Source organism: Drosophila willistoni, assembly GCF_018902025.1.
Source record: "Drosophila willistoni isolate 14030-0811.24 chromosome XL unlocalized genomic scaffold, UCI_dwil_1.1 Seg141, whole genome shotgun sequence".
Classification (NCBI taxonomy): Eukaryota; Metazoa; Arthropoda; class Insecta; order Diptera; family Drosophilidae; genus Drosophila; species Drosophila willistoni.
In genome coordinates this window covers 13,865,777-13,892,260 of record NW_025814052.1, presented here as the reverse complement: position 1 = coordinate 13,892,260, position 26,484 = coordinate 13,865,777, and the positions used below count along the sequence as shown (strand labels likewise).

Here is a 26,484-nt window from a genome sequence, read left to right as displayed (position 1 = left end):
CGCTTGGTTATAATGAAACTAAATGGATATAAAATATTGGACATATTTTACTGTGTTAAATATTTGACCAAATTGAATACTTTTCAAAAGATCCATCCATTCAGAACCAAGAGATTAAAAGAATTGCTAGTTAGTTTTCCAATGAAGAAAAATTTATTTCAAAGAGAAAAACTAGTTTTTAGTTCATATTATTCATCTATGTACAGTTAATTGTATTAAAATTTTGAAATCAACGACGAGTTTATTAAATGGAATAGATTTTGATAGGGACTTGGTAGTTTAATAGGGTTTGTTAACAATATCAAAAGTTGTGGTATTCTACAGAAGCTGCCTGCAAGTAAATAAAAGTCCATTTTATGTGTGTGTGTGTGTGTGTGTGTAGGATAGTGGCTGTGCATATAGGAAGCTTGATAAACCCGCTTCTCTTGAGGCTGTTTTGTCGCCATGGCTTTTGCTTTCACTGCTCGCAATCGTTTAAATCGAGACGACTACAGCCAGACTGGAAAAACCACAGGCCGAGCCGGCCCAGGCTGGCTGGCTGGCAGGCAAAACTGACAGGCAGGCACACAAGCCTGGACAGCAATTAAAACAAAGAGAGGGGCGAAAAAGAAAAACACAAAATAACGAAATTGCATTTTACATTACAATAATATCGACGAAAAACTACAAAAACAACAACAACAACAACAAAAAAACACAACCAAAGAAATATCAACCAAAGTTGCTTTTCCGCCTTATGGCGGCGGCATTGAACTTGAAAAACATCAACGTGAAGAAAAGAGACCAAAAGCAATAGACATACAGATAGAGAAAGAGAGCGAGGGAGACACAAATGTGAAAAAGGGGGAGGGGTGAGAGAGCTTGTAAATGTTGTGCACATGTCTATAATGAGATGCTGATGTTGACATCATTTGAATTTTGTTTTTCATTTCATTTGATTTGATAACTTTTATGGCTTTTATTTTTGTTTGCTGCCTTGCGAAAAATGCAAACAAGTTCGTTGCCTAAGTCTTTTGTTTTGTATGTACGAAGAAGCAGCAAAACGCGTGTGAGCGCTTCATGCAAATGCGCCACCTATTGGCCAATGATTGCTAAATCAGCGCCAGAGGTAGCGGCTTCCGCTCGACAATAACATCATCATCATGATCTATAGTGGGCAGTTGTCATGCAATAACAACAACAACAACAACATGGACAATCATCATCAATTAACCAAAAATAGAAAAGCAAAAATCAGAGCATTTTTGGGATTATGTGTACACTATTGTCTGTTATCCCACGCTTCACTTGTGCAAATGCTGAGCACATCATGAAAGCTCAACACCCAGTGCAATGAAATTGTGAAATTTTGGATATTTCGAGAAAAATTTGCATTGTTATGATTATATGTAGCTACCATACAAAGTTGTTTAACTAGCTCACATAAAATTACACATGGCATATAATTATTTCTAGGAATTGTATATGCAGCAAATAAGTATTATACGATTTAAGTTCTCTAACATATTGACATATGGGAGAAATATAAACAGAAAAGTAAACAATTTTCAATGGAAAATTATATCATCATTAAGAATTAACAATTCTTTGTATCTTTTGATATTTAATAATGAATTGATGAACTATTTTAACTAATACTTGACACAAATAAGCAGTGTGATACATTCTATCTTTATAATACGTATACGCAGTGTAAGCCATGTAAAATTTCAATGAGCTATTTTAATTGAACGCTTGAGTTCTTTTCGACTTAAATTTTTTCCTGCGGGCAAACTAGTTGTTTTAAATCTTGTCTTGTCTTATCTTTTTAATAATTATTTACATTTTTTTTATACTTTTAGTTCCCGTCTATATTGCAATTGAAATATGGGCCAAGAGATATCACAACAGCAACAGCAGCAACACCAACAACAACTAACGCACTACCATAAACGATCCCAACAGCAACAACAACAGCTACGCAAAAGCTACAATCCCCAAAAGGACCCCATCTATACACCCTCCAGCCATCTATCCAGTAGCTCCTATTCCAATACTACCAGCAGCAGCACCAGCACCAGCAACGCCCACAGTGACTACGAAGCCAACTATCGCCTACGTCACAAATATAATCTAAGCAAACAGACATACGAGCGTACGAAAATTCTTGGAAAAGGTGCAACAACCAGCACAAGCCAATCATCGGACACCGACTCACATTACGCCAAATTGAATAGCAAGTATTTGCATCGCTGCAGCTCACAGAGTTCCGATAGCGGCATCTACAACTCATCCTGCCATTGTTCATCGCTCTCATCACTTTCGGCCGTCAGCAGCAGTTCGGCCAGCTCGAGCAGTGGTTGTCCCAGTTCTTCGCTACTCTCGAGTAAATCGAGCCATTCGCTTGACAAACAGAAACACTATTTAAGCCATCATTTGTACATTAAATCATATCTGGATATCTTGGAGGAAGACGAACGGGCACGCGCCCATTTCAAATCGGCGCGACCAGGTGGCATACGAAATTATACACCGAAAATACTTGCCAGTGGTGGTGAATCTTCTAGTTCGACATTATCGGCAAGTGCACCCACATCTGGTTACGGCGGTTACACGCAGCGACAGCGTTCCACATCGACAAGTATTGCATCCGCATCGACAGTAACCACAACTCCATCGTCAGTTGGTAAACATTGTCAGGAGGATCCCTGGATTTGACAATTACTGAAACATGGCGTTTGGCACAATGACGTCTTTGCTTGGCATGATTCCGCTTCTGGCGATCGGCATGAACTTTTATCGTTACCAAAGCGTCGATCCCGAGAACAAGGTTCAGGAGCCATCGGCCGTAAGTAATTGCAATTGAAATCAGAGTTGTTACACTTTCGATAGTTTCGTCAACTTATCGATAAACTATCAGAAGCGGAAACAAAATGAATTCGTTGACATATCAAAAAGGAAACCCTTACTAATCTAATTTTTTTCTTTTATTTGCCAGATACATCGTCAGTATGATTTCGTTGTGATCGGCGGTGGCTCTGCCGGAGCTGTGGTGGCGAATCGTTTAAGCGAGAACCGCAATTGGACCGTACTGCTCTTGGAGGCAGGCGGCGATGAAACTGAAATCTCTGATGTGCCAGCTCTTGCCGGTTATTTACAATTAACGGAATTGGATTGGAAATATCAGACGACGCCATCGTCCACACGGCAATATTGTCAGGCCATGAAGGGGGATCGTTGCTTTTGGCCCAGAGGCAAAGTGTTGGGCGGCAGCTCTGTCCTGAATGCAATGGTCTATGTGCGGGGCTCAAAGAACGACTATGATCATTGGGCCTCGCTGGGCAATCCCGGTTGGGATTACGGACAAATGTTGAAATATTTCCTGAAATCGGAGGACGTACGCAATCCATACCTGGCCAAAACACCATATCACGAGACCGGCGGCTATCTAACAGTGCAGGAGGCGCCATGGCGTACTCCTTTATCGATAGCCTTTCTCCAAGCCGGCATGGAAATGGGCTATGAGAATCGTGACATTAACGGAGCCCAACAGACAGGATTTATGCTCACCCAGAGCACCATAAGACGTGGAGCAAGATGCAGCACGGGCAAGGCTTTTATACGTCCAGTGCGTTTGCGCAAGAATCTGGATGTTCTGCTCCATGCAGAGGCCACACGCATCCTATTCGATGCGAAACAGAAACGAGCCTTTGGCGTCGAGTATATGAAGAATGGACGGAAGCAATTGGTGTTTGTGCGTCGTGAGGTAATTGTGAGTGCCGGTGCCTTGAATACCCCAAAGCTATTGATGCTATCGGGTGTGGGCCCGGCAGAGCATTTGCAAGAGCACAATATACCAGTAATTTCGGATTTGCCCGTTGGCAGCAATATGCAAGATCATGTGGGCCTGGGCGGACTGACATTTGTAGTAGATGCCCCATTGACGGTAACCCGGAATCGTTTCCAAACCATACCCGTTTCCATGGAGTATATACTAAGAGAACGTGGCCCTATGACATTTTCAGGAGTGGAGGGAGTGGCATTCCTTAACACTAAATATCAAGATCCATCTGTCGATTGGCCTGACGTTCAATTCCACTTCTGTCCGAGCTCCATAAACTCTGATGGCGGCGAACAGATTAGGAAAATTCTCAATTTACGCGATGGCTTTTACAATACGGTATATAAACCGCTGCAACATAGTGAAACTTGGTCAATACTGCCACTCTTGTTGCGTCCAAAGAGCACCGGTTGGGTGCGTCTCAATTCCCGCAATCCATTGCAGCCACCAAAAATAATACCCAATTATTTTGCCCATCAAGAGGATATCGATGTATTGGTAGAGGGCATTAAATTGGCCATTAATGTCTCGAATACCCAAGCATTCCAGCGTTTCGGCTCGCGATTGCATAACATACCGTTGCCCGGTTGTCGTCATTTACCCTTCCAATCGGATGCCTATTGGGCCTGCTGCATTAAGGAATTCACTTTCACCATCTACCATCCGGCTGGCACATGTCGCATGGGCCCCAGTTGGGATGTCACTGCCGTGGTCGATCCACGCTTGCGAGTCTATGGTGTGTCGGGTGTGCGGGTGGTTGATGCCAGCATCATGCCCACCATAGTCAATGGCAATCCAAATGCCCCGGTTATTGCCATTGGCGAGAAGGCCTCCGATATGATTAAAGAGGATTGGGGGGCACGTAGACCACAGCCAGCAGCACCGCCCCCACCACCACCACCACCACCACCAGCAGCAGCAGTTTCTCAATCAGCATCACCACCACCAGCACCACCATTAAAAGCATCATTATTACCACGATCTTAGTTTTATTGACATCTTTCTCATCCTCAATGCCTATCGTCTAATTTCAACTAGTCAAATGTGGATTACAATTTCATCATTCATACTCGTAATATTTTTTTGTGTTTATCTAAGAGTAGAAATTGTTTTGCAACTGCTTAAATATTTATATAATTATTTTATTATTACGAATATCAAATTTTTTTTGTTTGTTATATATTTTATACATATACATATATATATTTATTTGCTAATACTATTTGTTATAGCTATAAAAATAAATAAACTTTAACGTTTTACCAATTAGCTGAAAACTTAATCTGTAAATCAATTGTTGTTAATTTGAATTTTGTGGTTTTCCGGCACATGAACCCAATAAGCAATGACCCAAACCATAAGAGAAAAATCTTATACACATAAGTCTACAAAGACCTAAATCCAAAAGGTTTTTGATATTAAGAACAGAAAGAAGGCATTGAGTGAGATAATGACACGAAAATAATAATCTTTAAATATATAATTTGATGATAAAATTGTCGTTAATCTCTATCGAAGTATCAAAGTTTCAATCCTAAATTCAGTACGAAACTCATGGCTTTAGCATGGACAACAACCTATTAGTGAATTGTTCCACCTGTTTATCAAATTTCCTAACCAAAAGTGGAGAAAAATAACATTTTCTTTGATTTCTTTAAAGCCCCTAAGCTGGGGCAATGAGGGGCGTGACACAACGCCTACTTTGGCTTCCGCTTGATTTTACGAGAGGCTGGGAGGGATTTCGCTTTGAAGCCAAATGTCAAATTGCCATTTTAAACTGACGATCAAAGCAAATCAAATTTTGTTAAATGCCAAAACCAACGGCGGCTTCCGTAACAAATATAATTGTGGGAAAGGTTTCTGGGGTGTCAACTTCCGCGTTCAAGTTTATCATGCAGTTGCAGGTTTCTGGTTACTGGTTAATAAAACTGGGCCAAGGTTAGATGGTTAGAAAGAAATATCCATGTTGCCCCACTGTTTAGTTTAGTTGTGGACACACACGTTTTATTTCGTAGGTGTCAGGCAATTAACAGTGATAAGCTAATGCAACGAAATCAACGCAATTGCAAATTTCGCATGCCAAAAGCAAATTCGCTATTCAATATGGATAGAGATATAGAAAAGAAAAGAAAACAAAACAAAAACGTTTGGTCATAAACCACCCAAAGCGTTAAAACTCGAACTTCTTATATAAGGGCTAAAGAAAAAACAAAAAAAAACCAAAAACCTAAAGTAAATATTTGATTTGATTTGGTTTAAACGAAAAAAACGGCAAGTCATAGGCACACACTCAGACTCGGATTCGGACTCCGAGTCGCTGTTGCTGTCGCTGTCGATGTCGATGTCGCCGGTGTACGTGATGCTTGTGGAAATGGAAAGTGTTATGCCAAAGCAACAGCAGCAGCAGCAGAAACAGAAATAGCTGAGGATGACTATAATGTTGACGCTGATGATGACACAGACTTGCAGACGTGTGTGTTTGTGTGTGTGTGTGTGTTGATGTTGTGTCTGTGGTCAGTTCGAAATTTGGGTCATTAATCGACCGAGAGGAGACAAGCAACCCCGAGCAACAGTAACAAAAGAAATCATTTTAAAATGCAACAAACGCATTGACACACTGACAGACTGACACATTTTGTACAAACGGTTTTAATATCAATACAAGTCGAAATCATATTTCCTGATAACTGGTCTTATAGAAAGATGCACGAACTATTACGATATTACGAACTGGACTTGACTAACTAACCGTCTTGGATCGGTTTTAGACAATTAGTTTCTAAGGCTATACAATTCACTTAAGATTCATTCCAGTCTTACTTCAATTGAACTATGACCAACCCATGGGAGAGCATTAACATACTCATAAATGCTGCAACCGTGCAAACAGAGCGACGTGATGGCGAACACATTCGACAAACGTCAACAACGATCTGCAAATAAGCTCAACTAAAAACCAAAAACCCAAAAAAAAAAAAATTAATAAAAACACAAAAAGAAATGAAGAGTGGAAAAAATGAAATATCCAACTGGATTGGGTGGAGGGAAGAGATGTAATGCGGGATTGAATAATGTCTGTTTAATTTCGGTCAATTATGCCTCAGCCTCTCTTAGCCGCCTCAGATTTAAAGCTGAAACTTGGATTTTTTTTCGAGGAGTTGGGAACCAGAAATGATGTCGTCGTGGCATGTAATTTCAATTGCAATTGCTAGTGGCGGGAACGAGTAGGGGGGTGGAAGCGGGGCGCAAGGTGGGCAATCCGCAATAGTTTCATTCAGTTGGTGGCGGCGGTGGTGCTGCTGGCCGTGGTGCTGCTGGCGGTGGTGCATTGTCAAAAATCTCGAGCCTGCTTACATCATTTATATTTTAGGTGTTAGGTGACTTGACTCACGTAGGCAAAAAACCATTTGGCATAAAATGAGGAAAACGTTTTTGGTACTTCAATGCCTGCCCTTAGACGAAAATCGAAATTGCCCAATTTGGATCATTGCCTTTTGTTGAATCGGTATCAGTAACACATACCATGAAATTAAAGGCATATTCGACACGAATACAACATCTACTTAAAGGTATATGAATTACAATTTTGTTAGAACAAAGATATTTGCTGAAAAACAAACTCCTTTCGTTCTTCAAATTAAAGAGAAGATAAATAAGATTTGTCAGATGGTTACACCTATATCATGTAGCTGCTTTTTTTTTTAAAGGATGCTAGGTATCGATCGAGTCGATTTATATGTACGATACATTTTCTGACCGATTTTCTGGTTTCATTAATTAGATGCACTTTACAATTGAGTGCAAAACGCTTGCTTCCTGGCGAAAGTTGAACTTCAAAGTTAATAGGGAATGAAAAATTGACTTGAGATACAATTCTCTCTCTGTCTCTCTTGGTAATTGCATCTTTTTGGTCAGGTTTTAGTAGCCATGAAATATTTCAAAACAGCCCACCAAGAGCTGTATGCTTTTTGGTTTCGCCTTATGATTACATAAATTATACCTGTTGACAAAATTATTAAAATTTTGTTTTTTTTTTTTTTTTTTTGCAATTGCCAACTGTGGAGAGTTGTAGAAAAAAAAAAACGACAGCATACAGATTTTTCTCAGACACATTAATAGTTAATAACTTCATCTAGCTTAGTTGCTTCGCCTCTTATTTACTTGCCATTTTTTTTTTCGCAAATATTTTACTAATTTCGTTTTTTGCAGAGGGGAATTTAGCTTTTAAATGCCGCCGGAATGCGGTCAGTGAGTAGGGCAGCATCAGCAACAACAACACCAACGACCACCACAAGAGAAATGCACATTATGTATATAAGTATGGGTAGGTGAAGTAAACATAAGACTAATTAGAAAAAAAGAAGAAGAAAATTCGAATTCAAATCCAAAGAAATGTTGTGTTTGGGTTAGGTAAGTTAGGGTTAATTAAGGTTAAGTAAGAGAGTTTAAAACTAGGTAATAACCTGTTAAATTGATTTGGTAATTGGAACATAGAACAATGCTGGCCATAATATTACATAAGTGGCTTGAAGTAATTGGAGTCTTTTACTTTTGCACATTAAGTTGATCGCTGAAGCGCCAAATTACTTGCTACAATTTGCAGAACCAACTTCAAGCTTAAAATAATAAAACATTCTCTCTAATGGCATTACAGCAGAGCGAGTGAGAGAGAGAGACTACCCTTCTAAATTCTAGAAATGGCATAATCGCTAAAGTAAGAATAAGCATTAAGAGGTGATGTAAATTAAATGGCTTCTGTTCCTAGAGATAGCAGCAATTCGATAATGTTATCGAATTAAATCACATCTCTAGTGATCTATCAATGATTTTCCTCTCTTGAATAGAGAAACATTAAATGGACATAAACTTTTGTTAAATCAATGTCTAATCGATTGATCTTTGGTATTACCTGAATGAAAAAGCATTCAATTACCGTTATTTAAGTATTATTTAAGTAAATGACTTATCACAGGATCAAACATGTTCGATTCAAACAAACTAGTAGAAGAGACAACGAAGACAACGATGATGATGATGATGATGATGTGCCAATAAATAATATGCAACAGCTGCTGCTCCATAGCGTAAACTAACTGTAGTTGTTGCTGCTGCTGCTGCTGCTGCTGCCGTTGCTGTTGCCAAACAGTTGCTGGCGTCGTTGCTGTTGTCGTCGTCGTCGTTGCCGTCGCCGTGGTTGTCGATCTGCTCTGGCTGCTTCGTTTGCACGAATTTTTGCGGTAATGCCGCCTAGCTTAGCTTTTCAGTTGAAAACGTGCAACGCAGCCGCACAGACGCTGCCAACGGGATAAACAAAATTTATTTTTGTTGTTTTCTTCTTCTTTTAATTCACACATATTGCCTTTAGTTATAACTGAATTTTTTGTCGTCTCTGGATAAACCCAATTGAATGTGAATTTGTGTGCTACAAGCTACGTGGGCTTAGAATTGCAAGTAAGCAGCAACAAAAACGACAACAACATGCAGCAGCAGCAGCAATGAAAATGTTGCAGTGAAGTGAAAGAAAAGCCGGTTCAATGTTTGCTGTTTTGTTTTTGATTTATTTTTTTTGTTGGTTTTTTTTTTTTTGTTTGTTTGTTTGTTGAAAGCCATATCTTACATTTTACAAGTGGGTGAAAATGCACTCAAGTGCAACACAACTAAACTAAACTGGGAGAGATACTTTCAAGATTTAGTTAAAAAGTGGGCTACAACAACATCTTCAATGGTTGCGCAAAACTAACCATAAGAAGAAGAAGAAGGAGAAAAAAAATTAAACAACAATGGCAACATTTGTATTTTGCCACAAAAGCAAGCAACACACTATAACTAAAAATCCACAATTTACATCACAAAAAAGACACTGGGGCTAACATAAAGAAGAAGTCAGTCTTATGGCACACCCACACACCGACACACACACCTAGAGATACGGCATACATAACTAAAGCAGAAGAAGAGTTAATGAAAGAAAAGTGATCCATAAAACACTTTTTATGCACACTCGCTGCATAAGAAACAAAAAACCATATTTCACTTATTTTTGTTAGGATATGTGCAAAAGGAAAGCAACCGAAACGGTTAACGATCAACATCGGTTCAACGGTAGCAATTTCATATGCACATATTTCAATTTTCATTTGCTTTACTGAAAACAATGAGAAAAAGAAGCCCCTTAGGATGTATGAATCTCAATTCGCAGCAATTGCTTGCCCCATAAAAACTAAAACGCTTTTTTTGGAGCTAAAAACTATTCCAAAGTTAAAGTATTTCCTCAAACCGGAAGTTTGAGTTGAAATAATTCCAATAACTGAACATCAAAGGATTGTAATTTCCTTATTGCATTAAACCTTTTAGCATACCGTTTCATTTAATTGTTAGTAAACAACCGATACAAAACATTTATGCGTTAAAGAACGCTAAAAACGAAAGACTTTGGAAACGAACTTGGTACGAAGGCGCGTGTTTTTTATGTTTTTTTAATGCACAACAAACACGAAGAAAATTGTTCATGGGTGTTGTTGCAAGTAATATGCAATTTGCCGCTTCGCATTCTACATATGTATATCGAATGATATATAAATACTTTCCTTTCATTAATTATCATTTGAGGAACAGTTAAGAGTCAAATCGATTAGTGAAAAGTCATTGACACAATGACATCAAGTGGCAACTTGAACTGATGACTCCTTTTCCGTCTCTCTCGCTCTCTTTTTCTCTCTCCGTTTTGCCCTGTATATCTATTCAAATGAAATTGAGGTAGAGGCAGAGGCAGAGGCAGAGAGAGTCAAGGTAACTGACACTGTGACATGCGGCATATTTTAAGTTGATCATGAACCATGGGCTTTATGCCTGATTATCATGATGATGATGATGATGATGATTTTGATGGTGGCAGCGGCCTCTCAACCGTTTGTTAACACTAAATTAGCGCACAAAATCACTTTAATTGTGATCGCCGATTGAGCGTAGGCTATGGCTATGAACGACGACATTTGCTGCCGGTGTCGTGTGGCCTTCAAAAAGTAAAATCAACAACCAAACGAAAGAAATGAGAGAAAAATGTATATAAAAATAACTGGACAGGAAGAGCTGTTACCCTAATTGGCCTAACTACATTAGAGTGAAAGAGCGCAATACGGCCTGCGGACGAATGAGGGAGACAGAGGAATAGCTTTCGAGGGAGAGTGAAAGAGAAGTTGAGAAAAAAACATATTGTAAAATGACGCATGCCAATACAGCAACAACTGGTTTACCCTCTGCCCCCCAATCCACTCCATCTCTCCATCCTATTCCCATCATTACAATTTACCCCACCCCATCTCCTCTTGCCGCTCCTGTCTGCCCCCTTTCATGAAACTTGTTTGCCGGACGCTGTTGCTGACCCAATTTCGGGCAACTGTTTTTTTTTTCTTTTTCGATATTTTTTTTTTTACAAAAATTTGTTTCTTTCGTTTTTGTTTTTTTCGTTGTTGCTTTTTTTTTTTTTTGCAAGTAAAGAAATGCGTCTATGCCTTTTGGTTAAAATTAAAGCCAAAGTGTCAGAGCCAGTCAGTTCCACCTTCAGGAAAAGGTTTTGTAATATGTTACACCTGACCAAAAGGCTTGATTTTGTTTTTTGTGGTTTCTTTTTTGTCGAGGGGCCTTTCACTTAAACGAGGTGGCCCATTGAACAGACGTCTGTCGGCACAGTGGACACCATGAAAAAGATACCCAAGTAATTGATAAGCATGATTTTCATTGAGATGGATTATGTCATAGACAAAGAGATGCCACGGATGAGATTAACCTGCGAAATGAAGAGGGCTACAACTGATGTTTGATTTCTACAATAAAGTCGATGTTAATGGTTGGTATTTTTGATGGGCAGTTAGGAAAGGATAGTCTTAGCAGATCTATAAAGAGACACATGATAACAATTGTTATCAAACATATATCTAATGTTATTAAGTTACTAGCAGAGATCTATTTTTGACTCCTCTGAGTCCAAGCATTTGATATCCCTAATCAAAATCAATAGCCCAAACATAGTTAAAATTCAAAGATCACCACACAATAAAACATCTCAGATCTAAGATCGATTTTGTCAAAGATATCGATTACCCAAACAGATCCTATTAACCATTTAATCGAGTATTCGTTTCACTTGCATTCACATTCATTAGGCCATGTAAATAGTAAAATGCGCACCCACTATGAAAAACCATAAAGGGTGTGTGAGGGAAAGAGATAGACAATAACTCTTTATAAACTGGATAAACAACAAGGCACAAAAGCGCCGTTAGTTATTTCAACACCCGCTCGATAACAAACCGACAACAAAATAATTCAACAACGACGGACGGCCAACCACATAGAGAAATAATGTGTCAACAGCTCCCTTACACACACACACACACACACACACACACACATATATTGAGTGGCCTAAGAGAGAGAGAGAGAGAGAGAGACTTGTACATACATAGAGCCAAGCCTATACCAAAATTTATCCACCACTAAAATTCATACATACGTTTACATTAACATTTACCAATCGAGCGCGCCAATTACGAATACTCTGAAAAAAACCAAAAAACTATTTGGTTTTCGTTACGTCATAGGTTCAAAAAAACAATAACAACAACAACAACAACAACAAAAAGATATTGTAATGCCTGAACAGCCAAACAACCGAATTTATATACACACATTTCATTGTTGTTGTATTTAACATACATGGCTAACGTTATAAAGACGCCGCAACTGCCGCAACATTCAAAACGGGAAAACGATATTGGCCGCAATAACCTCAAGGTCGTCGAATACCCAAAGAAGAAGAAGAAGAAGAAGAGGCAATGCAAGTAAAGGTACACTTGCCAAACGAGCTGGTGGGGGGCGGGGGCGGCAGTGGGGTTGAGGTGCATCTATTGCATTTATGGCTAACCGAATTGGTTAATCACATTGAAATAGTGTTGAACTTATTTCCAAACACTTGATTCTTGTTAGTTAATTAGATAGTCTTTGTTATCGTTTGTTTGTAAGCAAACTTAGTATATTACCTAATCTAAGCAATTTCTAAATCGGTTAGGGCGTAAGTTAAGCAAAATATTTCTTCATCACAAATTTGTATAGTTAATAGGAAGGGCAGAAACAGGGGTCAATAGTCTGTAGGTTCATATGAAAATGAAATTAGGGAACCAATCAATTGATTCATCAATTAACCAATTACTTTTTTGAAGGGGTTTTTTCATTTCTCTTTCTCCTTTTAGCTTTGTTTAACTTAATTAATGGTTTATCTTCATCTTATAATGTTAAACTTTGTTTTAATCTCGAATTTATATCGATTTCAGCTAAAGGCCAACGGTGATTAGCACAAAACGTGTGTGAAGGACTCACATCTCGCCATGTACAAAAGAAAAAAACCCCTGGACTAGAGAAACCCCTTGTGATAGTAAGCTGGAGGAGAAGCAACAATATCACCCGTTTATCAGCCCGTTGGCATCAATTCGAATCAAAATCAAAATACATAGGTAGCAAACCCTAATTCACTTTCACTTTGCTTTGCCATTCACTGGAAGCAACAGCAGAATGGTGCTCAATTTGTTGTTCATAACGACGGTGATCAAATCAACATTCGGAGTGGTCACAACAGGACTATGGCTAATACCCTTAATGTTGGCTGCCATAACATATTATCGCTACGATGCCGTCGATCCTGAATCGCGACCATTGGATCAATTGAATCTGTGGCCAGAATATGATTTCATAGTCGTTGGCAGTGGATCGGCTGGAGCGGTGGTGGCCAATCGTTTGAGTGAGGTCCGAAAATGGAAAGTTCTGCTTATCGAAGCCGGTCCGGATGAGAATGAGATATCGGATGTACCCTCATTGGCGGCATATCTACAGTTGAGCAAACTAGATTGGGCCTACAAGACGGAGCCCTCGAACAAAGCTTGCTTGGGCATGCAGAACAATCGCTGCAACTGGCCACGCGGACGAGTCCTGGGAGGAAGTTCGGTCCTTAACTACATGCTCTATGTGCGTGGAAATCGTCACGATTACGATCATTGGGCAGAACTGGGCAACACTGGTTGGGGTTTTGACAATGTGCTGCATTACTTTAAGAAATCTGAGGACAATCGCAATCCCTATTTGGCCCATAGTCCATACCATGGTCGAGGTGGTTTACTCACGGTTCAGGAGTCGCCATGGCATTCCCCATTGGTGGCCGCTTTCGTGGAAGCTGGCACTCAATTGGGCTACGATAACCGGGATATCAATGGGGCACAACAGGCGGGCTTTATGATTGCTCAAGGCACAATACGGCGAGGCTCGCGGTGTTCGACTGCCAAAGCCTTTTTGAGACCCATTCGACAACGTAAGAATTTCCATCTCTCAATGAATTCGCATGTGACGAGAATAATCATCGAGCCGGGAACAATGCGAGCCCAAGCGGTGGAATTCGTTAAGCATGGTAAGGTCTATCGCATAGCGGCGCGTCGGGAGGTCATCCTATCGGCTGGAGCGATCAATACACCGCAGCTGATGATGTTGTCTGGGTTGGGGCCAAAGAAGCAACTGGAGAAGCATGGCATACGTGTCCTACAGGATCTCCCGGTTGGCGAGAATATGCAGGATCATGTGGGCATGGGTGGTCTGACATTTTTGGTCGACAAACCGGTGGCTATTGTCCAGGATCGTTTCAATCCGACAGCTGTCACCTTTCAGTATGTGCTGCGAGAACGTGGCCCCATGACCACATTGGGAGGGGTCGAAGGATTGGCCTTCGTCCACACACCATACTCGAATCGCAGTATCGATTGGCCCGACATACAATTCCATATGGCTCCCGCCTCCATTAATTCTGACAATGGGGCTCGAGTGAAGAAGGTATTGGGTCTGAAGGAGTCGGTATATCAAGAAGTCTATCATCCCATTGCCAACAAGGACAGTTGGACGATAATGCCTTTGCTATTGCGACCACGATCTCGAGGCACTGTCAAATTGCGATCGGCAAATCCATTTCATTATCCCCTAATCAATGCCAATTACTTTGACGATCAATTGGATGTCAAGACCTTAGTAGAGGGTGCCAAGATAGCTCTCCGTGTGGCCGAAGCGCAGGTCTTTAAGCAATTCGGTTCGAGAGTTTGGCGCAAGCCGTTGCCCAATTGCAAGCAACACAAATTCGGATCAGATGCCTATCTGGAGTGCCATGTGCGTACCATATCGATGACCATTTATCATCCCTGTGGCACAGCCAAAATGGGTCCCGCCTGGGATCCCGAGGCTGTTGTCGATCCACGCCTTCGGGTCTATGGTGTCCGAGGATTACGCGTTATCGATGCCAGCATTATGCCGACCATAAGCAGTGGCAACACAAATGCCCCAGTCATTATGATTGCCGAAAAAGGCGCCGATCTCATTAAGGAGGATTGGCTCAAGAATCCAGAATACAAAATTAAACGGAGCCATGATACTGGAACAGCGGAGAGTACGACAAAAACTATAATAAGTATCACAAATAGTAGTGACAGCAGCAGCAGCGACAATTTCGATAGTTAGCCCGAAACTAGAAACGAGTCAGTAGCTGCTCCAGTCTCAGAGCTCAGGGGTCCAATAGCTTTACCACCAATCTAAACCCAAGTAATTTTCAAGAGTCTCGAACACAAAACACACATACAAATGTTAACAATTTGCCATGGCCTAACTTCAGTATAAGAAAACACAAGGAGACTATAAGAGAAAGTCCATGAAGTGTTCACAAAATTACTATATACATCAATCCAATATGCATATGGGTCTATATACTGGTCTATATACACTGTATAAATAGCCCTATATAAGAATGCATGAAATCGAGTCATAGTTTATTTTATAGTTTAAATTATTTTTTATTTTTAATAGCCTTTAAGTTATTTTATTATTTTTATTTGTTTTATTGTATTCTTCATTGACCTGCACTTAAAAAATATTCCATTTGACTAGTTTTAAGACGATTTTTCATTGAACAATTATTTAAATGACGCAACTCACTTTAATAAATGAAATTTTCCTGTAAAAACAAAAACATACATTAATGGAAATAATAGAAATTACTTCCTTTTTTGTCTTCATCAACATCAAACAGCCTGAAAGCAGGCAACCAAAAAAAAAACCCATTTTAGAGATGGGGAAATATTTGCGCTCAAAGCTTAATAAAATAAATTTAAGTGAAAATAGTTATACACATATGAATTAAAGGCTTTTAGCCTTGCCTATAAAACGTTTTGTTAAGTTTTGACGAACAAATTATTAATATTAATATTCCTTGTTGGCTTGAACCATTTTTTAGCCATTTAAATTTTCAGCATACATAATGAGCATTTTTTAAATATTTTTGGATTGTAATAATGGTTAAAACTCGTCATATCTTTAGCTAATACTCACAGAATTCCGTCAATATCGTGTCGATGGTGCTCATCTCTAGCAAAAATAATCATGGAAATAATAGCCTAACTGCTAGGCGCACCCAACGACCGAGACAACAACAAACACGCCATTAGCATGTAAATTTCATTTAATTTATTATAGTTTTTTATAATTTTTTGTTTTTGTTTTGTTGCGGTTTTTGCAGCTCTCAAACTCATAACAAAAATCAATAAATTAGTAGCAAAGAGAGATAGAAAGAGAGAGATGGAGAGACAGAGAGGAGTCAAGATAGAGATACGAAATCAACTTTGAACTTGTCACGACAACGCCCAATCCAACGCGTGTTTGGAGCAACAGAAACAAAAAATCAGTTATAAATCATCGCCAAGAGGCCAACCTTGGTCAACAATTTTCATGTTCATAAGAAAAAATTGAGTGAAAAAAACGGAATGAAAACCGGAAGCCGGAACCATCAGACAGGCAATGGAAGTTTTCAAATCGATGCAAATTGCTGGCCTTTTTTTGTGGAAAAAAGAACGGAAATTCGTTCATTAAAAGCCAAGTGCTAAACGAAAAGCCCCTCGAGTAGCTCATAAAAATGCCAACCAGAGGGCGTTCTAAACCCGACTGAAAAATATATACATATATAAAACTGGAACCAAAAAATATATTGAAGATTGAAAGAAGAAAAAAACAGGTCGCCGGTTTGGTTTTTGTTTTTTATGGCTAATTAATGGAAATGTTTAAGACACGGCTTTGCCACAGTAAGATAAAATTCCAGACAGCCGGCGACCCAGACTCTGAATGCCCTTGAGCACATGAGTTCTTACAGGTGATTCTTATTCCAATAAGTATATACCTGAGCGTTTAAAGAATTCTTTTTTCTTACATTATTGTAATTAAATTGTCTCAATGCAATGCTAAAGATGTTTGAAAATGGTTTTGAAACTTTTAAGAATGATATTGTCTTTCGATCAAACTTTGTCCTTCTTGTCGTTGCATCCAGCTTAGGTGACATTAAACATAGCCATCTTTATAGGGTATAAGAATGAAATGAACAACCAGCGCGGTTACATTTCACACACTCACTCAAACGCGACCGTTCGAGGCAAGTTCAAGGACGGAACAATTAATGTATTTTATTCCTAATCGATTAAAGTCTTTTTAAAGGCAGAGACGTGCCCACAAAACGGTCAAAACGATGCACGGTGAGACTGAGAGAGAGAGAGAGAGAGAGAAGGATGCTAAGATTGCCTACGTGACCAGATCAGATCGAATCGAATGGGTGTTCAGATCAGAGACCAAACTGAAGACTGAAAGCCAACTGAAATGATGATGATCACTGCTTTTGGCTTTTGTCAACCAAAAATTGCCCTAGACTGACATTTTGCAAAACAAAATGTTGGCCAAAAAAGCCATAAAAAAAAATGTAGCTTGTGTATATGTTTAAACTGGGTCAATGGCTAACGGAAGTATACGTGTTTTTTTTTTTTTGTTTGTTTATTGTTTAGTTTTTTGAATTTTGCAAATTCCTTTACTTCCGTCATTGTTTTACCGTTCCACTTAGAGGTCAATAAACTTGTTATCCAATATATGTTGATAACAAGTTCGTTAGACTCATCAGAAGTGGCAACCAGTTGCGTCTGACCGAGACCTAGTGAACTTGAATAACTTACGTACACTCTTTTATCGACAACTCTTCAAAAAACCAGTGTTAGTTTAGCTCACCTGTGAACGAAAAAGAGAGAGAGAGAGAAGAATGAGTATTATATAGACACACACATCATAAATCATACTAGATTACAGCATCCATATGCTGAAGTCAAAGCTTGTAAGTTGATAGTCTTCACATTCTGACCCTGTGTGGTGCTTACCAATTTACTAGTTACACCCCACAAAAAACAAAAAAAGAACCAGAGGGCCGGGGCTAACTTCGACCGCGTCAAAGTTTGTATACCCTTGCAACTTTTATGGTAACTCTTTCCTTACCTATAGCCATCAAAGTGGAAAAACGTTTAAGCTAAAAGGGCTAATGTATCCGAAAGAACGGCCTACAATCTTAGCATAGGAAATAACGAAGATATTGACCAAAGTCACTGTTTTCCACCGATCGTTCATATGGGAGCTATATGATATAGTTACCCGATCCTTATCAAATTTTGCACAGTCATTGACAGATATATTAAACTAACAAATGTTTATTTTGAAAGCAATCGCGTCAAAAGTAACGAAGTTATTGACAAAAGTCACTGTTTTCGAAAGATCGTTCCTATGGAAGCTATATGATATAGTCACCCGATCTTGATCAAATTTTGCATAGTCGTTCATATGTGTAATTAACTTAACAATATTAAATTTCATGTTAATAGCTCAGAAAATAACGAAGTTATTAAGAAAAGTCACTGTTCGTGACTTTGCCATTTGTATGGGAGCTATATGATATAGTGATCCGATCCAGCTGAATCCGAGAAATACAATGCCTGCAGTATATACAAGCTTACATGCAAAATTTCAGCTCTGTAGCTCTTACGGTCTAGGAGGAGTTTGCGTTGATCCAGACGGACGGACGGACGGACGGACGGACGGACGGACGGACGGACGGACGGACATGGCGATTTGAACTCGTCTCGTCGTGCTGATCAAGAATATATATACTTTATATGGTCGGAGATGCTTCCTTCTATGCGTTGCACACTTTTGACCAAAATTAATATACCCTTTTTGCAAGGGTATAAAAAAACCCATTCACAGCACCCAAATACATAGAAGAGAATGATTAAGTAACAATACAAGTTTTTTGTTTTTTATGCTTTTTTGTTCAGCTAAGATTCTTAGCCACAAAACCTTGACTCAATTAATTGTGTAGTTTTGGTAAGTTCCGAAAATATTTAAAGACAGGAAATAGGGTAGAACAAGTCCAACAATTTTTTTGAGAGCTAATTATCAGATTTCTGGTGAATGTTGTGTGTTAATAGAACTTGTCTTGAATGCCAAATCACTTGTCTTCGATCACGTTTTTCCCTTCAAAAGAAGAATTTGATTAAGCATGATTACCAAGGGCTAAGACAAGCTGAAATAACTTCAATTCAATGCTTTAACTCGCAAAGGGTAAGAGCAATTCATAAAACCATAATTAAAATTATATCCCAAATGGCAACACAATAGATTTAGATACAAATACAAGATAGACGATGACAAGGCGCAACAAATGACAAGAAAAACAAACAAAAGTTGAATAACATTATGACATTATGACTCTCCACAAACAGTAGTAATCAAAATAATGCGGATAATTGCTATACATCTAGGTATTTACGGCTGCCCACCACCACCTCGAATTGTATCGAAACGAAAATGAAGGGGGAAAAAATATACATATATACCCAAAAGCCATATCAAATCATCAATTGTCCGTCAATTCAATCAATTCATCAATCAATCAAACATAATAAGTTTCTTTTGTTTGCCCAGCCATAAAGCCACATTAAAGTGTGCAATTATTTGATTTGGGAGCTTTGTTACGCCTAAATGGCCAATTGGAAATAGCTCTAAATAAACTCTTAAGACATATATATATATATACTTTTTTTTTGTTGGTGGTACTCAAAAGACGCGACAATAAAATACAGAAATCCAAATAGGAAGTTATTGGAAGATTTGAGCGGTCAATCAACTTGAATGATTTTACGATCTTTTAAATAAAGTAAATTGAACCTTGAATATTTGCGGTTTGATTCATCTATCCACAAGAAGGAAGATCTCAATAGACACGTTCTTTGTTGTTCATGTGTGTGTGTGTGTGTGTGTGGGTATTTCCAAAATGAAGAATTCAAGCTTGATCCAAAGTCCTAGATTTTGACTTAATACCAATAAACACCATTTTTAATTTTAAAACAATATATATCACAGAGTCGAGGATGAGTTCTCACTTTGTGAATGGTCTGGAATATACTGAGTTTCAGATATCACAGCCATGGGCATAGGTGAGGGCTCTGGTGGCAAAGGCATGGTGACATGACCAAAACCATTCGGAACACCCAATACATTTAGGCCACGTGGTCGTGGTCCTGGATTATGCCAACAATGCTTATACCAGGCTGTCTGCTGTCGACTCAAACCGAATCCGGCGGCAATACGTACAGACCATTGGACCAGAGTACGTCCAACAAGACGTAGGATTACCCCACAGCCATTAACTGATGTCGATGATGTCTCCTCACTGGCTCTACGTAATGTGAAGGGGGCCAATGGCGGACGACTATCTAGTGCTGTCCACATATTGATACCACCTATGCTTGCTGCTGTTGTAGTTATTGTTGTTGTTGTTGTTGTATTATATGACATTCCTGTATGCCGATAGTGATCATTACGCCAATTGATATTCTTCCAATTGGCAGCTTGGAAGTCCGATAATGTTATCTGGTCATCATCCTCACTCAAATCATGATCCGGATCATTATTATCGTAATGACAAAGATATTCAATGTCATCATCTTCACTGCTATCCTCCAACGAATTGTGGTAGAGGACACGACATTCGATGGGCATTTTACTTAACGTGTCTGTCGATTCGCGCCCATTGACATTCTTTGAACGCAAATTCATCATTTTGGCCTGTCGCGATGTGCTGGGCACATCATCGGGATCCACTGGCCTCATACTGGTCACATAATCCCGTACACCATGCTGCGGCCCTGCCTTGCCAGCTGCCTTCATAATGCCCCGCAATTGTTGCGGCGTATTCGCAGGGCCGGACATGCTATCAATGGATAGCAATGGGGAATGGAGAAATGAATATAGAAACGAATACTGAACTGAAACTTACATCGGATTTTGTCGATTTCAGAGTAAACAAATACATTTTGACAGCATTTTCAAAAGGTTCTTGCAATCGCATACACAAAACTGACCTTGGTTAGCTTTTGCTTTCGGCATTCAGTTTCCCTTTGTTTAGTCATTAAAGAGCTTTTAAGAGTTTTTTTTCTTTCGATTTCATTTTACCTATTTGCGAAATTCAATATTTATAGACGGCAAAACAAAAAAACTGTAGCAAAATAATTCGACTGGTTCCTCAAGCAAAGTGGTAATACCAACTCTTGGATTTGGATTTTGATTTGTCATGCTGATCAAGAATATTTTTGTGTGTAAAACCGGTTAATACGCAGATGTGTTTAGGGCTAAGAACATTTTATGGCCAACACCAACACAACCCAACACCTGTCAAGCTAACCATCTGCAAGTCATCGTCAGACTATCAAAAGATAATCGCTGATTTAGGCAGCTGTGTCAATAGTTTAGAGGTTTTTCTCTTTCAATGCAAAATTAAGAGATCAACACATTTCTTGCAGCAGTCCAAAGTGAATTAAACTGACAGTGCAAATGTCCTTCTAAGCCAAATGAATAAAGTTTATATTGCAATTAACGAACTGAAATGCCAAGGAACCAACAAACAACTGGAAGTCGAGCCAAGCCAAATACAATGTCACAACAAAGAACCAAGATCGAGGCCCAAAATTGGCAAATGCCAAACCAAACCAAAACCGAAAAAACCAGAAAAAATAAAAACATTTTCATCAAAGCCACAATTTTTGCCCACAGCTAAACACACAGAATAACCAAAATGTTCAATTTGCAAAAAATCAACGCGAAACAACCGAAAATCGAAAAAATAAACGCGGTCAAAGACAACAGCTAAACCAAAATTCTTGGCTAGATGCGAATTAGCCATCAACACTAGCAGCAACAACAACAACATCAGCTAGAAACCGCACAGTAAAATCTATCAATAGTTAGCAAAGACTTTAATTGCCGTTAGTGGAGGCGAAAAATCATGGCAACAAGAAGCCAATTTCCACATGCGGCCCGCAGTGCGCCACAATTGCCTTGACTCCAAAGTTGCAACGTGAATGTCAGTGATTCTTAATGCGACAACGAGCAGCCTTGAGTGCTATTCATCCGTCAAGAAGTTGAAAGAACTTTTCTGCTACTGCATTTGCAATGCAATTTCTTTGCTGCAAACAAAAGAGCCTGTCGTCGTCTGTTTTAGCCATCAGTCCTGACAATGTCCTTCGGTTTTGTGGCCATATTTGGTCATCAAAATAACATTAACTAGCATGCACACTGGTTAAACCCACTGACTAATATTCTACAACTAGTTGAGCATATAGAGTAGGAATTTCGTTTAACAATAAAAGAGGAAAAATTATCAAATTCTTAATTCGACAAGAAATTCAATCTACTTTCTTTGCGGCAACCAAGATAAAAGGTTTGTAGTGGAAATTTTCTATTAACATGTAAGCCAAGTTTACTTAATTATAAAACTAATGCTCAAAATTAAAATGCAAAAAATTCCATAACAATTAATTGCACTCTCACGTTGCAAAAGTTATAATTTTTTTCATTTATTTATATATACTTTGGAAAACTCAATAATTTTGTGTCAGTGTGCATCGTTTGGCTTATTCTTTTAACGTTTTTAGTATGTCATGTGCTTTGGGGCTTTTTTTCTTTTTCTTCTTTTCCATTTGTTGCTTCAAAGTTGCGGCAATCCAATGGGTGTAGGCAAAGTTGGGGAAACGGGAAGAGGGGGTTAGACTTACTACTTCTTTGAGAACCAAATGCCAAAATCAATTAAAATGTCATTATAGGATGTAGATCAATTCCCTCTTTGATTTTTGCAACACTCTTGAAAGCAAGAAGATAAATCTTTTTGGCAATAAGTTAAACTAGGAGAGACATAAAATATATTTCAAATTGATTGTTTACAATATTTTTGAGTAATTTTGATAAACGTTAGCTTCATCGAGTACCCTTAACCAACAATTGTTAGTGCATACTTCCATGAGTCGGAGTCGCCATTGATTCTAGGTCCAAATTTAACTAATACATACATATGCATGTACATACATACATATGTACATATATTCACATGCAAACGGAAATAATTACAAAATTTACAAACAATGCGGCACATTTTGATTGCAATCGTTTTTGTTGGTCTGCCGTTTTGTTGTTGGTAATGGCAAAAACAAAAAATTGCCGAATCATCAGTGGTTTAGATCAAAGTTTGAAGTTATAGTAATCATAGTAAAATCTAATGAAAGGTTTCAGTCACTTTACATCTCAATTAGTGCACAGTGTCCCTCCCTTGAAAAATTACATTCCGATGGAATTGTAACAATTTTTTTTGTAGTTTTTTAATTTATGCAAAAGCTTGAATTTGTCTCTGTGTCATTCAACTGATAAATTTTTTTTCGATTCGTTAATGAAATTAAAACTATGATTTTTGAGACGAGCGAAAAATTATTAGCTCGCTTTATCCTTCAGACGTTGACTTTGTGGAATTATATTTCACTGGAAAAGTATAACCTGATTTTACTCTCTATCTCTCTCTCTCTCTCTCTCTCTCTCTCCCCTGTTCTCAGTTTCTCAGTATATTAATGATCTTTTGATCTGTCTATCATATTGATTATAACTCACGAATGGAAATATTTTTTTCCAATTTCCAGTTGAGTGAGAATTATAGTCAATGAGTTTTTTACTTAGACAATAGTTCTAACTAATTCTAAGCACATATGGTGTTCAGTCGTGGCAGTATAATGTTCGCTCTACTCTTGACCCTTTGCCTTGGATTGCTGCCAACTGGAACAGTTGTCAATGGGCAAAGTTATAATGGCAATGGATTGATAGATATACTCGAATATATGCATCGTGGGCAGATGCAAATGGATTTAGAGAACATGGATGACGCTGAGTTGCTGAATGAATATGATTTCATTGTGGTTGGAGCTGGTACAGCGGGCTGTGCCGTGGCAGCGCGTCTTTCCGAGAATCCCGATTGGCGGGTTCTACTAATCGAGGCCGGGGGCCCGGAGAGTTATGCCATGGATATGCCAATATCGGCACACTACTTGCAACTGGGCGAAATGAATTGGAAGTATCGTACAGAGCCCTCGCCGAACTATTGCCTGGCCATGAAGGATAATCGCTGCAATTGGCCCAGGGGCAAAGTGATGGGTGGCAGTTCGGTCCTGAATTACATGATGTACACGCGTGGTAATCGAGAGGATTACGATCGTTGGGCCGCCTTGGGAAATCCCGGTTGGAGCTATAAGGAATTGTTACCCTATTTTCGTAAATATGAAAATTCGCACATTCCCGACGCCGATCGGGGCGAGTCGAGACCTGGACGCAAGGGCCCCGTACATGTTTCATATACAAAACCGCGTACATCAATAGCTGATGCCTTTGTGGAGGCTTCCAAAAATGCGGGACTTCGGCAGGGCGATTACAATGGGGAAAATCAATTGGGTGTATCTTATCTGCAAGCTAATGTTTACAATGAGACGCGGTGGAGTTCGAATCGGGCATATCTATATCCATTGAAGGGCTTGCGGCGTAATCTTCAAGTGAAGAAATATACTCTGGTAACTCGCATTCTCATAGATCCCAAAACCAAGACGGCTACGGGTGTATTAGTTAAGGGTCGCCCACAAAGGATTCGAGCACGTCGCGAGGTCATTGTGTCGGCAGGAGCCATCAATACGCCGCAATTGCTAATGCTTTCGGGCCTAGGGCCAGCCAAGCATCTGCGAGAGATGGGAATAAAACCAATTGCCGATCTAGCTGTTGGCTTCAATCTCCAGGATCACGTGGCTCCAGCCGTTTCCTTTATCTGTAATGCGACATCGTTGCAAGTGTCGAAAATGTTCACCTCGGAGGCATTGGGTGACTACTTTCGTGGTGGCGGTCCTTTACGTGTTCCAGGCGGTGTCGAGGCCATTTCATTTTATGCCCTAGACGATCCATCGAATCCTCGTGGTTGGTCCGACATGGAACTGTTTATGGTCGGTGGCGGACTACAAACAAATGTGGCTTTGCGTCTAGCCCTTGGTCTCAAACCGCAGATCTATGAGGAAATTTTCGGTGACTTGGAACGCCGTAATGCCAACGGTTTCATGATCTTTCCCATGATTTTGCGTGCCAAGAGTCGTGGACGCATTAAACTTGCTAGTCGCAATCCGGAGCAGCATCCTCGCATCTATGCCAATTACTTTGCCCATGCATACGATTTGAATATCACAGTACGGGGCATTGAACAAGCTGTCCGCCTCATAGATGAGCCTGCCTTTCGTGCCATCGATGCCAAGTTGTTAGAGGCCCCATTGCCGGGCTGTCGACAGTTTCCAGCAAGGAGCAGCCAGTATTGGGCCTGCTATGCCCGACATTTCACCTACACGATCTATCATTATTCGGGCACTGCCAAAATGGGTCCTCGAAGTGATCGTTCAGCCGTGGTCGATGCACGCTTGCGTGTCCATGGCATCAATCGATTGCGTGTGGTCGATGCTAGCATTATGCCATACTTGGTTTCGGGTCATCCGAATGGACCAACCTATCTGATAGCCGAGAAGGCGGCCGATATGATTAAAGAGGATCACAATTATAATGATGGTTAGTTTGAAATTCCATAGGAATATTATAATATATATCATTTTAAGAACCATGTATTTTTTTCAAAACAAAGCCAGAGAATTATATCAATATAAAACAGGTATATCTTTTGTTAAATTAACATAAGAATTTAATTGATTGGAAAGGATTAGTGTTCTTTCGATATATCTGTATACCTATATATAGCCATTAAGTGATTAGCCCTTTAATGTGCACACACAGATTCAGCTTCCGCATTTGAGTTTCTTTTTCTTTTTTTTTTTTTTGGTTTCTTTGGACCAAAGAAAAAAATGAGACTAAGAGTCTCTAAGATCAGTCCAAGTCAATGCCAGAGTGGCGGGCTTTCAATTTTTATATAATGTCTACATACATTTGAGTCTCTGAGTGTGTGTCTGTGTGTGAATGTGTGTGTGTTTAGGTCTTTGTGTTGTGAACGTGTCTATAGTCATGCGAAATGTTACCTAGTTGAGTTGTGTTGGTTAGTTGATTTGAAGATTCTTGACGGCAGCTTCTCCACCTCCGCCTTCATCTCCTACTCCATCGCCTCTCTTGATGAGTAATGAGTAAGCCAAGTTGGTAGTCGGCAGCTAGCCGAATCGAGCATGGCTTATAGCTGCTCTTAACCGAAAGATTCGCAACACACACGCACACACACACACACAAAGACACGATCGGCGTTTAAAATTTAATATTAAATTGAACTTGGCCACAGAGCTTGTCAGCATTTTAAGTTACGAATTCGATTGGGCAAGACCATACCGCGGCTTTATACACAGGAGGCGCGATCGTTGATCAGAGATCAGAATCAAATATCTAAATAA

The 26,484-nt window shown here is 39.4% G+C and overlaps 4 protein-coding genes across 5 annotated transcripts in view; 3 read left to right on the top strand and 1 right to left on the bottom strand.

The window, feature by feature from the left end:
* The window catches only part of LOC6641207 (flotillin-2), an 86,764-nt gene that overhangs the window by 47,386 nt on the left and 12,894 nt on the right, over positions 1–26,484 (bottom strand). The window lies entirely within an intron of this gene.
* Positions 1,867–4,964, top strand: LOC6641363 (glucose dehydrogenase [FAD, quinone]). Its single transcript, XM_002064317.4, has 3 exons — positions 1,867–2,657; positions 2,791–2,827; positions 2,978–4,964. Exons 1-3 carry the CDS (start codon positions 1,867–1,869, stop codon positions 4,805–4,807), a joined length of 2,658 nt encoding a protein of 885 aa, XP_002064353.3. The 3' UTR covers positions 4,808–4,964.
* LOC6641362 (glucose dehydrogenase [FAD, quinone]) lies at positions 13,388–15,364 on the top strand. The gene has a single exon (XM_002064316.1). It carries the CDS (start codon positions 13,388–13,390, stop codon positions 15,362–15,364), a length of 1,977 nt encoding a protein of 658 aa, XP_002064352.1.
* On the top strand, positions 23,785–25,766 carry LOC6641361 (glucose dehydrogenase [FAD, quinone]). The gene has a single exon (XM_002064315.4). The coding sequence runs from the start codon at positions 23,785–23,787 to the stop codon at positions 25,666–25,668; it is 1,884 nt and encodes a 627-aa protein (XP_002064351.2). The 3' UTR covers positions 25,669–25,766.